This window comes from Notechis scutatus, chromosome 1 (assembly GCF_049901735.1).
Source record: "Notechis scutatus isolate UNSWTSFEM ecotype Mainland chromosome 1, rNotScu1.2, whole genome shotgun sequence".
Taxonomy (NCBI): Eukaryota; Metazoa; Chordata; class Lepidosauria; order Squamata; family Elapidae; genus Notechis; species Notechis scutatus.
The window spans coordinates 322,529,457-322,545,324 of NC_142009.1; the positions used below are offsets into that span (position 1 = coordinate 322,529,457).

At 38.1% G+C, this 15,868-nt stretch overlaps 1 protein-coding gene across 1 annotated transcript; it reads left to right on the forward strand.

The window, feature by feature from the left end:
• Positions 1 to 71: 71 nt before the first annotated feature.
• Positions 72 to 14,326, forward strand: RAB8A (RAB8A, member RAS oncogene family). Its single transcript, XM_026670911.2, has 8 exons — positions 72 to 286; positions 1,355 to 1,415; positions 2,762 to 2,822; positions 3,543 to 3,620; positions 4,473 to 4,562; positions 5,749 to 5,814; positions 11,940 to 11,990; positions 13,721 to 14,326. The coding sequence occupies exons 1-8, from the start codon at positions 163 to 165 to the stop codon at positions 13,811 to 13,813; spliced, it is 624 nt and encodes a 207-aa protein (XP_026526696.1). The 5' UTR covers positions 72 to 162; the 3' UTR covers positions 13,814 to 14,326.
• The last annotated feature ends 1,542 nt before the right edge of the window (positions 14,327 to 15,868 follow it).

Below are 15,868 nucleotides of genomic sequence, written 5' to 3' on the forward strand. Positions count from 1 at the left end.
TGACCAATGGGATTTTCAGTCCGATTTTTCCGGCTATAATCTAGAGGAGGGAGGACACCTGATGACGTTTCAGTCGCAGAGACCAATGAAATCCCACCGTTATGAAGATGGACAGCTTTGCTGGCCGGTGGCAAATCCCATAGAGCCGCCGGGTCGAAGAACATGGCGAAGACCTACGACTACCTCTTCAAGCTGCTGCTGATCGGCGATTCCGGCGTGGGCAAGACGTGCGCGCTCTTCCGCTTCAGCGAGGACGCCTTCAACGCCACTTTCATCTCCACAATCGGTGCGTCACCGCCTGGCGACGGGAGCATTCCGCCTACCGCCACTGTCGCTATGACAACTCCTCGCTCCCTCGCGACCTCAACCCCTTCCGGTCGGCGTTACCATGGAAACCGCCCCCTCCCATCTCCCGCCGCTCAGGAGAGGGGCGAGGGCGCGAAGTGGGCCGCTGTTCAGCTGTGGGCGCGGCGAAAGGCAGCGTCCCCTCAGAGACCCCGCGGGGAGATGAAGGGGAGGGAATTGAGTTTCGCGTGGACTGAACCAGCAGGCTGATCCGGGTTCACGTCCCCTCACCAACGGCCCAAATTCTCTTGAGTTCAGCTTTCTCAGGGGGATTGTGAGCGGGTGCTCAGATAGAAAGGCCTTCCGCACTGGTAATTTATCGAAGGGAACAAAATAAAAAAGTAGTAAATTATTTTTTTAAAGACTTATGGATAAAAGTCGAAGCCATTTTTCCAGGCAGAAAATGAATGAAAAACTGTAATCTACCTTTGTTGGTTTCAGAGGAAGGAGCGAAAGAGAAAGGAGTAGCAGTGAAAAATAAAACAAAAAAGCAAAACAGCGGTGGGATTATGATAGATACAATGCTAGATCAGATCAGAGAAATCCTGATTTCAAATCTTTGTTTATTAAATAGTCTCTCATCTCAACCTATCACAGAATAGGTGACAACATACTCAAACTGGGATTTGCTGCTGTCAGATGAGACTATGGCTTTATGAGATGAGTGAAGAAATTTTATGTGAGGGATGCCAAGTGGTGCTCCTTTTGATGGCTTTGCAGCATTCCTTAATAGTGGTTAAGCAACAATAGTGGAGCCCCTATTTTTAATTTTTTGCAGATGAGATATTGATCTACTACCCTGGGGTTTCTCTTAATTTTCGATGGTTATTTTCAGGACAAGTGGGTGAAGGAGTCATTCTGAGAAAGGGTAATATACGAAGGTATATGAATAACTAGAAATCTAAAGAAACTGCATTTGTCCATCATTCTCATCTGTAAAAAAGAACAATAGGATGCTCCGATTCCTTAAAAACTAACAAATGTTATATTTCTAAATCTTCTTTTGTAGGTATTGATTTCAAAATCAGGACGATTGAACTCGATGGCAAGAAAATTAAGCTGCAGATATGGTAGGGGACACCTCAGAGACGACCAATTTTGCTGAATTAAAACCTAACTTATAGATGTGGTGAGCCCACTACACAGTTGAAGAGCCCCATATTGGGGAAGATTGCTTTAGACCAGGGATGGTCTTCTTATGACATGTACCTGCTTCAAATCAAATGCCAAATGTTAGCTATTATTTTACATATAAGCTCAATATATATTATTAGAAAGTAAAAAAGAGGTAATTGCAGACTGGTCTGACCCTGCCGAGAAAAAGACAAAGGCAAATAAAAATACTAGGTACCTCATAGGATTGGAGCAATCTGACCCTTGTATTTAATTGATCTTGAGCCAGACATTGTTTCATAGTTGTGTCATCTTTATCATCAATATTTTACTGTATACTATCTTTTAAGACCATGGATCTAGACACAACTGAACAATCAAAAAGAATCCTGGATGAGCCAATGTGCTGTTTTATATAACAGGTAGTCCTCGACTTAACAATCACAATTGGGACCATAATTTGCATTGCATTGCAAAGCAAGCTGGTTGTTAAGTGAGTCATGACTGATTTAATGGCCTCTATGCCATGATGGTTAAACGAATCATCATGGTTGTTACATGAATCACTTGGTTGATAAATGAATCCAGGTTCTCCCATTAACTTCGCTTGTCGGAAGTTGGCTGAGAAACTTGCAAATGGCAAACGTGCGGCTTTGGGATGGTGCAACAGTCATAAATACATACCAGTTGCCAAGCATCCAAATTTTGATCGTATGACTGTAAGGACACTGCAATAGTCATAAATGCAAAGAACAGTCATAAGTAATTTTTGTAACATTGTTACAATTTTGAAAGGCCACTAAAATGGTCATAACTCCATTGTATGGTATTTGTACATAAGTCTACTTGTGCGATATTCCTATAGGCCCTATTGTCCATTAATTTACTGGTCCCCTTGTATTCATTCCACTTCTATGCCTAGAGAAATCTGCCACTTCATAGTACAGGGATCATAAGTAAGAAGAAAATTCAATGGCCCAAACGCTGTCACCCTTTCTCCTTGCCCTTCATCCTAAGAACACTGGAGCTGAGTGATAAGTGCTGATAAGGATGGAGCACAAAACTGTCTCCCACTTTCTGACATTAAGGTTGACTCAGCCTTCCATCCTTCCAAGGTTGGTAAAATGAGGACCCAGATTGTTAGGGGCAATATGTTGACTAAACTGCTTAGGGAGGGCTGTGAAGCACTAAAGCGGTATATAAGTCTAAGTGTTCTTGCTATTAAAGATTTATTAAATAGTGGTGTAATGTAAATGTAGTATTTATAAAGACCTTGAAACAACATTTTGTCTGATTCTTCTAGGGACACAGCTGGGCAAGAACGATTCCGGACAATCACAACTGCTTATTATAGAGGAGCAATGGTAAGTTCAATTCTCTATAGTACTGATGAGCATTAACACTGGATAGTCCCTCAAAGTCTCCTCCAATCTGTTAAGACAGTGGTTCTCAACCTTTTCTTTACCACGGACCCACTTTAAATACCTTTTGGGCCACAGACTATGGCCATGGACCCCCAAGACGTAACTCTAGATTTAAATTATAATATTTTTTCAAGTATAAGCAGATCCTCTATGCTGACATCCTGCCCCCTCCAGAGGCCCGCAGACCACAGGTAGAGAACCACTGTATTAAGATGTTCCTTCAGTAGGAATCTGGCTGTAGTTAATGTTAAAGCCTTTGTATCTATGCTTGCTGGGTGGTTTTTTTTTTGGTTGTTGTTGCTTATAGCTTTCCCTCCATCATTTCTAAATGCTTAAGAGTTCAACTTCCTTTTTCTTTCCTTACCATAGAGTCATTTCTTTCCTTTTTTATGTTTCAGCATTGATTTCCTAGTCTCTTTTGCATCAGATTTAAATCTCAGAGTTGAAATGTTTCCCACACAATTCTCATCTGCCTACCCTCCCTCACCCCCATCATCACTAGTCAGATCAGTCTCCTGCTTCTTTCTACCAAACTGTTCCTTGGAAAACCTTGCTCAGTGCTATCAGCTAAGTTGTATCAATTATCTCATTTACATTTATATTTTCAAATCCTTAAAAAATTAAAGAAGCATCAGTCCACTTTTCTGTCTCATTCTTTAGGGCATCATGCTGGTGTATGATATTACCAATGAAAAATCTTTTGAAAATATTCAGAACTGGGTCAGAAACATTGAAGAGGTATGTTTTCTCTATTAAAATGTATAAACCTCTTGGTTTTTTAAAATGTCAGATTTTGTGTTATTTCTCACAGGTACTTGCAGGGGGCAAATCCTGTATTTTGTCTCCTGATATCTGGGAAATATTAACACTTAAGTAGTAAAGTTTATACATGACAGCATATTCTTTAAGGGCTCTGCTTCTTTCATTGACAGATAAGAGGATTGATTAAAGCTAATGAGAAAATTTGTTGTCTTTCTAAGACCCCCAAGAGCAGTCATCGCTGTGGGTAGACAATCCTTCTAAATAGATTTTGGTGACTGATGACTTTCAAGAGTTGAGATTTTGGAGATATAATCCTAAGACATCTGAATATTGCCAGGTTGTTGAAAGCTAGATGGACATATTATCTTTCTTTCCTTTGGACAGCTTCCTATTTGTTCATAAACTGGTTGAAGCACTTTCTACCTAATGTCTTTTTGACTGCTGCAGAAATTTGCACAATGGAATTATTAATAATAATTAAATAAAATAAAAATAATTATTAATAATTTGCAGTCTAAATAAAATTCAGTTCTTATTTAGCATAGCACCACATTCTGTGAGAACTCAAGATCTGGTTGTGACAACATTCTCTGTAACTGGATTCCCTTTGTTACTTAGTGGCATGGATGAAATGGGTATATGAGACAAAGAGATGAACTAGTTGGCCTCTAAAATCTCTTATAACGTTAGGATTATATAAAATTTGATGGCAGAAAAGTTGTCTACACTGGCAATTCTTCCTTAAGCAATGAGAGAGGAATACTACATAACTGTCAACTATGTTGTGATAATCTGATAAATGAGCTGAAGATATTTTCTTTCTCCTAGCATGCATCTCCAGATGTAGAAAAAATGATCCTTGGAAATAAATGTGACATAACTGACAAGCGGAAGGTTTCCCGAGAGCAAGGTGAAAAGGTAAGATTGATCCTAGAATCTAGAAATTCAGAGGATCATATAAAAAGAAGTAAATAATCACCCAACTCTTGTACAGTTAGTCTTCAGTTTACAACCACAATTGATCCCAAAATTTCCATTGTTCAGCAAGACAGTTAAGTGATTTTTGTCCTATTTTGCAATCTTTCTTGCCACAGTTAAGTGAATCACTGCAGTTGTTACTGTAAGTTAGTAATATGTTAAGTGAATCTGACTTCCCCGTTCACTTTGCTTGTGAGAAGGTCACAAAAGGGGATCACGGGCTTCAGGACACTGCAATATAGGCCAGTTGCCAAGCGTCTGAATTTTGATCATGTGACCATGGGGATGCTGCAATGGTCTTAAGTGTGAAAAACTATCACTCAGAAACTTTAGATAGTCACTAAACAAATGGTTGTAAGTTGAGGACTACCTGTACTGTGGGTTTTGGATTTTGTTTACTTTGCTTCAAAGGAAATATTTCAGAAGTGGAAGAATAGATAATATAATTCAGGAGGTTTGGTATTTACCCTGAAGTTGTATTAGGTTAACAGAAAACAACAAAACATTAGAACAGCCATGCTGACAGTAAAAAGTCAAAATACAATTTATATTTAATCATGTATAAATCATCAGCCCTTGTGAAGACTCAAGAAAAGGCTCCAGAAAACTTCAGATATTTCATATAATTTATTTGAGTTAAAAATAAAATATTTTTGTTCTGTGACACAAAGTGAAAAGAAAAAGCTTCTTTCTCTGATACTCTTTGTTCTTAGTCTGGACATATGGGTGACCTAATTGGAGCACTTTGAGCATTTAGCCAAATACAGCATGTTGTGAGGCAGAAAAGAGCATTATGTTAATGCAGTTGGCCAACTTGGATGACTGTTTTTCTTTCTTAACCTTTGAGCCCTGAAAGGCCTTTGGCCTTTCTATGTTGTTAGAAATGTAGTTGTTGCTATAAATACAGAAGCAGTTTTTAGCTCTTGTGAAAGGCAGTTTGAAATTAAAAACAACAACCAGAAACTCACCTGTTTGACGGTACCTACTATGCCCACATGAGATTGTGTGTATAGCCTTTGTATTCCCATCATATTAGAATGTTTTGTTGTTTGATAGCAATAGAGAGGGAGACTTTCATGTTAAAATTCTGTTTCATATAATTAATCTGATATCTCTTTTTCTTCAGCTGGCTATCAGCTTTGGAATTAAATTCATGGAGACCAGTGCAAAGGCAAACATTAATGTAGATAATGTAAGTATTGACTCTTCAACTTATAAAACCACTGTTGTCCAAATGGCAAATGATTTATCTAATGTGTTATCCCAAATGTGATTTTGTAGGGATTTGGATTCCAATGCTAAGAAATGTCTTAGTGGCTTCCAATAGTTGGCGTCAAACTATCATATTAATATAGAAAGAGGGGAGTCATTTGGAATAATTGCATCAATTATATTTAATTTATATTGCGTTTGGTATTGTTTTTTAAAACCCACTGACCTCTTTACCATGGCCATACTAAAATTCTAGAGTATAGCTATCAGCCACTCAAAAGCCAAGTTTATGCCTGAAACAGTTTTACTCTTTGAACATTAAACTCCTATTCTTGTTCACTACAGCAGCCTCTTATAAAGCGTAGTGCTTGACCTCATTTATACATTCTATAAATTTAATCTCAAATATCTAGCAATCTTACTGCACGTTCTATGGTCAGCTAACAAAAGCAGCATAAAGGTAATCCTATCCAGATATGAGACTGCATAATTGACTTTGACTATGCCAATTGGGAATTCTGGCAGTTGTAGCTGTCATACATTCCAGGTGTTTATGGCCATATTCTTCTAGCTGTTGGCATATGAATGAATTGCCAAATGTTTTCTGTGTCCTTCCTCATTTGGAATAATTTGTATTTAATTTTGGTTTTCTTTATATAAAGAAAACAGTTCAAAAGCAATGTGGGATGCAGCTTGTAGCAGTGAAGCATTTTTCAGTCATGCACTTTGTTAGGTATAACATTGATACCAAATATGGTTTGGGTGAATAAATATATAAAACTTAGATATCATGGTTTAAGTGCTTATCACTTTAAGCACAATGCTGCAGGCAATTAGCCGATTAAGGGTGCAGTTAGAAGTTACAATATAAGGAAGCATTAGAAGCTGGAAAGCTTACTGCGACTAACTGTGTCTTACTGCGACTAACTGTGTCTTACTGTGACTAACTGTGATTACTGACTGTGAGTGCCTGTGACTGAACTGTTCTTGTTTGCTACTGTTTGCTGATTTACTGCGTAATTCTACTGTTCTACTGTTTGAACTTCTTGCTGAATAACCAGCGTTTGTTCCTCTGGAGAGAGGCACCGGAGGAGGAGAAGATATCTTTATCGGCTGATAAAGATATTGCAAGGACTCTTAACTTGGACTATACTAGTAAGTCTTACTGGATGGAAATACTGTGAATGACTTAATGGACTGAATGACAATGCTTTAAACTCTAAATGGATTAAAAACTATTTAAACTACAAAGAAGTGTTTGTGTTCAGTGTGTGTATACTCTGGGGCCCTTCCACTCTCGTTTGGCTGCCTGGCTTGACTATTGCTGCAATACTCTGCTAGGGGTTAATCCCCAAACACTAACATTGGTTATGGGCCCAGCAGCATAGTCTAACTAACCAGGATATAGCAGAGAGAGTTGGTGTGAGTTGCACATTACTGTAAAAACAAACTGTTTTAATTAGTTTAAAATAGTCAAAATATCTGAAGAGTAATGGCACAAGTAAATTTGTCACAACTGTCCATGATATCCAGGCTGGATGGAACAAACTATGTTTCATGGTCAATGAAATGTAGTTTACTTCTACGCAGAGAAGGTTTGTGGGACATTATAGCAAACCCACCAGATGTGAGTAGCTGGGATCCTGCTGATGATGATGATAACGAAAAGTTACAAGACTTTAAACTGAAGAATGAGCAGGCTTTATGCATCATAGGACTGACTCTCTGTGATCAGCAGCTTGTCCATATTCGTGGAGAAGAAAATGCTGCAAACTGCTGGGAGAACCTCAGGAAGATTTATGTTCGGGACAGTGTGGGAGCACATATAAATCTTACACGGAAGCTTTTTCGAACGCATCTTCAGAGGAATGGAGATATGTTAGTTCATTTAAACTGTATGAAGAGCATTTTTCAAGATTTGCAAGAAAAAGAGCTTATATTTAATGAACTGCAACAAGTCTACATAATATTATCTTCATTAGATCAAAGCTATGATGACTATGTGACTTCGTTAGAGGTATTGCCAAAAGAAAGCCTCTCATTAACCGACATAACAGGCAGGCTACTAGAAGAAGCCAGAAGAAGGCGTGAGCGTGACGAGCTGAGAGAAGATAAGAAAGAAGAGAAATTATCTTCAAAGCTTGAAAGAAACCAGCAAAGCAAATTACAGCACCCGGAAGAAGAGAATTTATCTTCGACGGCATACACAATTAAAAAGTGTTTTAATTGTGGAGGCAGAGGACATTTGGCAAGATTTTGCAAAAAGAGAAAAAGCCAGAATATAAAAAAGCCAAAGAAAGCATTTGAACTAGCCACGTTTAGCAACTCTGATGTGAAGAATGATATATGGGTGGTTGACAGTGGCGCATCCCACTGCATCACAAGAGATAAGACAAAATTTATAAAAATGTCTACAAGCTCTCAACATATATCTCTTGCAAACGGCTGGAATCTTAAAGCGAAAGGAGAAGGTCTTGCACATTGTCCGTGCATAAACCAGGATATAAAAATGTTGTATGTACCGCAACTAAAGTTTAATTTGCTTTCAGTAAGGGTATTAGATAAATTAGGTTATGTAATTACTTTTAAAGATAATAATTGCATAATTGAAAAAGATAACAAAAGGGTAACTGCAGCTTTAAATGGAACATTATATGTCTTAGATAATAGTAAGAAAGGGGAGGCACATACTGTATTTAATAATATAAAACCTCATAATGAATGTATCCATTTATTGCATAGGCGTTTGGGGCATGTAAATTTTAAAATGCTAAAACGTACAGTTGAGTTATCTGAAGGAATAAGGTTAAAACCTTGTGATAAATATTTGCGTTGTAATGTTTGCTGTGAAGATAAGAGCAAAGTATTGCCTGCAAATAGGCTAAATGGTTTCAAAACAAAAGAACCTTTAGAAGTGGTATTTGCAGACATCATAGGTCCAAAGAAACCCAGTATGGGGGTGCTAGATATATACTGAGCATTATGGACCATTATTCTAGATATGGGTTTTGCTATTTAATTAAAAGCAAAACTGAAACATATCAACATTTTTTCAATTGGCTTAGGTTTGCTGAAAGAAAGTCTAAACGACAACTGATAACCCTGGTGACAGATAATGGTACGGAATTTATTAATAACAAATTCCAGAACAGACTTAAGATAGCTGGAATAGAGCATAAGAAGTCTGCTCCATACAGGCCAGAACATAACGCTTTATTGAAAGAAGAGGCCAAACACTACAGGCAATGGTTAGAACAATGTTAAATGATTCTGGGTTACCTGATTCTTTGTGGGGAGGCTACAATGTGTGCTAATAACATATTGAACAACGTTGTTAATACAACAACAGGTGAAATACCCTTCACCAGGTGGCATGGCAGGAAACCTGACCTAAGTTACCTGCACACATTTGGTGCACCAGCATGGGTGCATATTCCTGCACAACTCAGAAAAAAAGGGCAACATAGAGCTAAAAGATTTTTCTTCGTTGGTTATCAGGCAAACCATAGGGCATATAGATTTTGGGAGAAAGGCACATCTAAAGTGTTATGTAGTGCTAGTGCCCAATTTCTAGAACATGAAGGATGGGAGAAATTAGAACAGGATGCCAATAAAGATGTAGTTATTGAATCCTATAGAAATCCCATTAGTTATCCCTGTAACTTTAAAAATAAAGTAAAGAGACAAATACAGGATGAAATAGTGCCCATAAAGGAAGAAACAGATTCAATAGCTGAACAGAATGAGGAAGATGAACAGGTAGTAGTTCAACAAAGTCCTCCTGTAAGCCCTGTAATTCCCAGAAGAACTACACGTGTATCTAGACCGCCTGATAGGTACCAGGCTAACACAGTGTGCCAGATTAATCAAGTTCCTAATTCTGTTGAAGAAATTAAAAAGTATCCTACTAAGGAAAAAGAAAGATGGTATGCAGCAATGAATAAGGAACTGAATTCATTAAGAGATATGAAAGTGTATGAGAATGCCAAATTACCTGTAGGTAAGAAGTCCATTGGCTGCAAATGGATTTTTAAGGTAAAAACAGATAAAGATGGTAATTTAATCCATAAGGCAAGGTTAGTAGCCCAAGGTTTTAGGCAGAATGCCAATGACTACGATGAGGTGTTTGCACCTAGTCTTAAGGCAGCAACCTTGAGGGCAGCTTTAGTGTGGGCAGCTAGTAAAAACTATATAGTTAACCATCTAGATGTGGAAACTGCTTACTTGCACGCCCCATTAAAACATACTATTTATATGAAAAACCTGTTGGTATTAAAAGTGAAAATAAGGATAATAATGATTGTTGGTTGTTAAAGAAAAAGCCTCTATGGTCTTAAACAATCAGGCTATGAATGGAACCAGTATATTGTAAAAGAACTAAACAATATAGGATTTAAAGCTGGTTTAGCCGATCCATGTTTGTTTAAGAGGGAGACAAATGGGAAAGTATCATTATTATTACTATTCACAGATGACATTGCATTGATTACTGAAACTAATGATGAAGCAAATAAAATAATAGCATCATTAGGAAAGAGAATAAAGATCAAGCAATTAGGGGAGATAAAGAAGTATCTCGGTGTGAATATAAAGAAAACACGGAAAGGTTTTAAGATATCTCAGGAAGATAAGATAAGCAAATTGCTAAAAGATTACAAGATGGAGCTTTGTAAGCCAGCTAAGACTCCAATGAGTCAGGAGTTTAGCAACACTGATGAACAAAGCCCGGAGTTTGATAAGGTGATTTATCAATCTTTAATTGGTAGTTTGAGTTATATTAGTAATTGGTCTAGACCAGATATATCGTACTGCGTGAATCAGTTGGCTAGATTCAATTCTGCACCATGTGAAAGACACTGGATTGCAGCTAAGAGGATATTAAGATATCTTAAAAAGACAATGAATTATTCATTGTATTTAGAACCAAAGGGTGATTTAATTCTGAGTGCTTATGCAGATGCTAGCTTTGCATCAGAAAGAGACACTAGAAAGTCGACTTCAGGAACAGCCATAATGCTGGGTAAGACATTAATAGGCTGGAAGTCAATAAGACAACAGCATATAAGTTTGTCTACTATGGAGGCAGAATTCTCCTGTTTATCACTGTTATGTACAGAATTAATAATGTATAAACAAATGTTAATTGATATAGGTATAACTGTGGATTATCCTATAATTATACATGAAGATAATCAGGCAGCAATTCAAATGGCCACAAATATTGGAGTAAAAACAAGGAGCAAGCATACAGATCTAAGATACCTAAACGTGAGACAATCTGTAAGAAGTAAGATGATTCAGCTAGAGTACTGTATGTCGGAGGACAATTTAGCTGATAATTTTACTAAAGCCCAAGGTGCCAGTAAGCACCAGGAGAGTTGTGAAAAATATGGGGTTAGATTGTAAGGTATTATATATTTATTTCACCCAAAAGGGAGTATGTTAGGTATAACATTGATACCAAATATGGTTTGGGTGAATAAATATATAAACTTAGATATCATGGTTTAAGTGCTTATCACTTTAAGCACAATGCTGCAGGCAATTAGCCGATTAAGGGTGCAGTTAGAAGTTACAATATAAGGAAGCATTAGAAGCTGGAAAGCTTACTGCGACTAACTGTGTCTTACTGCGACTAACTGTGTCTTACTGTGACTAACTGTGATTACTGACTGTGAGTGCCTGTGACTGAACTGTTCTTGTTTGCTACTGTTTGCTGATTTACTGCGTAATTCTACTGTTCTACTGTTTGAACTTCTTGCTGAATAACCAGCGTTTGTTCCTCTGGAGAGAGGCACCGGAGGAGGAGAAGATATCTTTATCGGCTGATAAAGATATTGCAAGGACTCTTAACTTGGACTATACTAGTGAGTCTTACTGGATGGAAATACTGTGAATGACTTAATGGACTGAATGACAATGCTTTAAACTCTAAATGGATTAAAAACTATTTAAACTACAAAGAAGTGTTTGTGTTCAGTGTGTGTATACTCTGGGGCCCTTCCACTCTCGTTTGGCTGCCTGGCTTGACTACTGCTGCAATACTCTGCTAGGGGTTAATCCCCAAACACTAACACACTTTTGTATTTCTTGTTTTCATTTTAGGCATTTTTTACGCTTGCCAGAGACATCAAAGCAAAAATTGACAAGAAACTGGTAAGCACCTTCATTATCATAGAGTTCCTTTGGGGAAAGACTATGAACTGTGGCAAATATTCTCTTTCATGGATATGAAGACATTCCCTGATTGTCCGACTCATTGATTGGATTCACACATCACTCTAAGTGGTTTATTTTGTTCAGATTTAGTATACTGTGAGAACCCAGTCATTGTGGTTTTGTAAATCATGCTTAACCATGGCATCATATTTACAACAAGATCAGTAAGCAAAGTTGCCCTCTCCATCCTGTTCTTAGAAAGCAAAGGTGCTGTTGAACATTGAACGGAAGCTATGAGTGAATTCTTTGCCTTGAACAGTAAAAAGCTTACATGCACATGGATGTGTATAATATTTTGTGCGAGCAATATGGTTTTCTAGCACTGCAGGCAGGAAGGTTATTATAAGTATAATGCATTTGTTGTTTTTTACAGTATTTATTGACCACTCAAATTATACAATCTGGATAGTGTAGAAAACAGGAATAATTAAAATTAACGTAGGATTGCATGACCAGTAAAATGCTCAGAATTTTCAACCCGAACCATTGAAAAAGAAAGTGCCTTCTGGAACATCAGAAAAGGAGGGACCATGTATACTTCTGGGTCAATGAGTTCTGCAGTGCAGGGTCAACAGCTACTACCATTGAAGAGGAAGGGTGGACTTTCTATACCCAGGCCATGACAAAGTTTCATCCATCTGTGCAGCCAGTGCTATTTGTGCTCCCCGCTATACAGCCTGAATCAAGACAATACAGCTGATCTTCTTCTAGACTCTATTATAGCTAACTTTTCCCAAGAAGAAGAGGTTGAAGAGGAGCTGAAAGCTGTCAAATATAACCGAGCAAAAGTTGGCCACTTCAAGAGAGGGCACACTATCACCTCTTTCAAGGCAAGCAGCATTCTGCTCTCTCTCAAAGAGGCATTGACCACTGCTTAGCTCCAGTTGCACATACCTGGTCATTAGCACAAGAGAGCAAGAAGCAGAACAGATCAAGCCTACAGGTAATAAGGCTCAGAGTAAAAGTACCACACCCATTTTAGGGTTCCACAAACTCAATAGAATTCCAGGTTATTTTGCATGGCAATTGCCAATCTGTTTGTAAGGCTAACCCCCAAATATGCTTTGAAACAATCAGATCCTCAAGCTCTCTTCCCCGCCCTTCTCCTTACAACTACTTTAAAACCTAAAATCCAGGAAGGCCAATCAATAGGATCGCATCCCTGTTAATGCCCAACCACATCTCAGCCATGTACACAATGTACAGCTGTCCCTTCTCTTGTAGTGGCCTATCCAGGGCAAACCCTAATACTTGCGGGGAGAGAGACTTTACTATCAGACAATACCTAGGGATCATATAAAACGAGAGCTCATAATTGGGAGTTCTGAATCTTCAGATTCCAAGAGAGGTACAGAAACAGTGTGTCTTTCACTTTGTTTTCTTTATTCAACTGATTTCATAATTACTGTATATAATTATCCTATATGCTGTACATGATTTTGCTGCTCTGGATATTCTGTTGCATAGCATTACTGGCAGCTTAATATTACTTACATGTTCCAACAGTATTCCAGTATTACTTCATCAGTTTTGGCTAGTTCTGCTTGCATAACTGGTATAGCAATAATATAATGGAGCTTCCACTCTATTCTGCTAGTGGATTTTAAGTTTAAGACTGACTTTTCAATTTCCTAGTAACTGAATCTTGCCATTCTTTACCTTTCTAGGAAGGCAATAGCCCTCAGGGCAATAGCCCAGGAATGAAGATCAGCCCAAATCAGCCAAAGAAAAGCAGTTTTTTCCGATGTGCTCTTCTGTGAGGGGCACAGCCTTAACATGAGGTGCTGTTCAACCTTTCTGGACTTGCCCATTTCCATGGGCTTTTTTTCCTCTCTGGATCTGATCCTACACCCGTCTAATGCAATGGGACAAAGTGGCTCCTTTTCATAATCAACTCTTCTGCGAGAGAGAAGCATTAATTCCATCACTGCTCCTGATAAATGTGGGGCATGTAGATCAAGAAATCAGATACCGGACATTTTGAAACAGGCTTTTCTTTTTCTCTCGGGAGATGACTGCTATCATGGCTAATAGAAAAAGTGATGATCAGCATAATTCTAAATGATTTTCCTCTGCCTTCCCAATCTATGAAGGAGTATAGGGTGTAGCCTGTAAGACAGAATGAAGCACTGACATTTGTAGCGGATTACTCACCCTCCCTCTTGGAATCAGGAAAAACAAAATTAGTCTGTTCTTGGCACTCATTCTAGACACTCCCATAATAGAAATTGCACAATGTCTCAAAATAAAAGTAAATTATTTTTTTAGAGAAATCTGTGTATTCTTACATATACAGGTCAAATTCCTTTCCTCTTGTGCTTCCTTCTTGGTGTAGGAGATTGATGCAGGGAGAGTATTATTTGACTGATTAGATAAATGTTTGATTTTGAACTGTGAGCTACAAGTCCTTGTGATCGTATAAAGGTTCCCAGCAGGTTAGACAACATCAGTCCACTTAGCTTACTGCACCTTGGTCTGACTGTGCTAATCTTGCAGTTCTTTGGCATTAGACTCTTGTCTGACTTACAAATAGCTGCTTTCTCCTTTGAGAAAGTTACTTGGGTTCAGCCTTTTCTATAGGATTTTCTGAAATTCCCAAGCAAAAATCAAACTTACTATTGACCCTGTGAACATATATTGCCACAATAGAAAACTGATTTTGTAACTTCTTCAGTGTACTCAGGATTCCAGTATAACTTCTGTATCTCTGGAAGACTCACTTAAATGTTGGAATCTATCTATTTACAAGAGTTTATTATTAAAGGGCAGTTTAGGCTCCATGACAAAAAACTATTTTATCTGGGCCAGGGTTGCTTCCTATGCTTTCTCCACGCAGCTCTGTGTGGCAGTACCAAAGCAATAGATATGGAAGTTACTTAATGAAACTTGTACTTCCTTCTTCAAGATTACCGGAATAGATTTCCAGAACTTTTTAAATCCATCCATTAAATGAATAGTAAGTTATCAAAATATGATCCTGATTTCTGACAATGCCCAAATGTGGGGAAAACTGGACCAAAGATAATCGATGTTTTTTGAGAGAGAGATAAAGCCAAGAATGAATCCATTTCCTTCTGTGAAGGACAAAGATACGAATTGTACTAAAGATTCAGCATTCTGTCCCAATAATTCTGATTAAAAAATAGCAAATAAAATTATCTCCATTACCTAGGAGTATTTCCAGTTGCAATCCTTAAAATAATATTCTGGGTTGTGTGCTGATTAAGAGGTTTGCACACCTATTTTAGGACAGATCAGCCCACTGTGTGCTCCATTTTTCATTTATTTAATGTGTTTTTATAACATTTATATATCACTGATTATTCATCAATGAGGGGAGGGCATTGTACAATACTTAAAGCCACCAGTGTAGCTATTAGTCTTTTCACTGACTTGGTTATATGTATTGTGAGAACCAAGCCATGAAATATTTGTTTCACCAGCATCACAACTTTGCCACTAAATGAAGTCACCAATAAATGTGAGAGTGATCTGGCCCCACAACATCTTGTCACTCCACTGATTGGTGGAATTGATTTGCTTGATCTGGCTAGCCAGGCGGGTGTTGCCTTCCTCATCATGCCTTCCCAAAGCTGTGTGCTTGATGGAAGAGATGACCGTCCCAGATAGGAACGCCCTCAGTGTTTGGTGAAGTTCAACCTTTTTTCCAAAGCACCTGAAGGCCAGGCAAGAAATAATGGATGGAAACTGATGGAAAATAATGGATGAAACCTGGAAATAAGGAGAAATTTTCTGACAGTGAGAATACTCAACCAATGGAACCGCTTGCCTTCAGAAGTTGTAGGAGCTTCGTT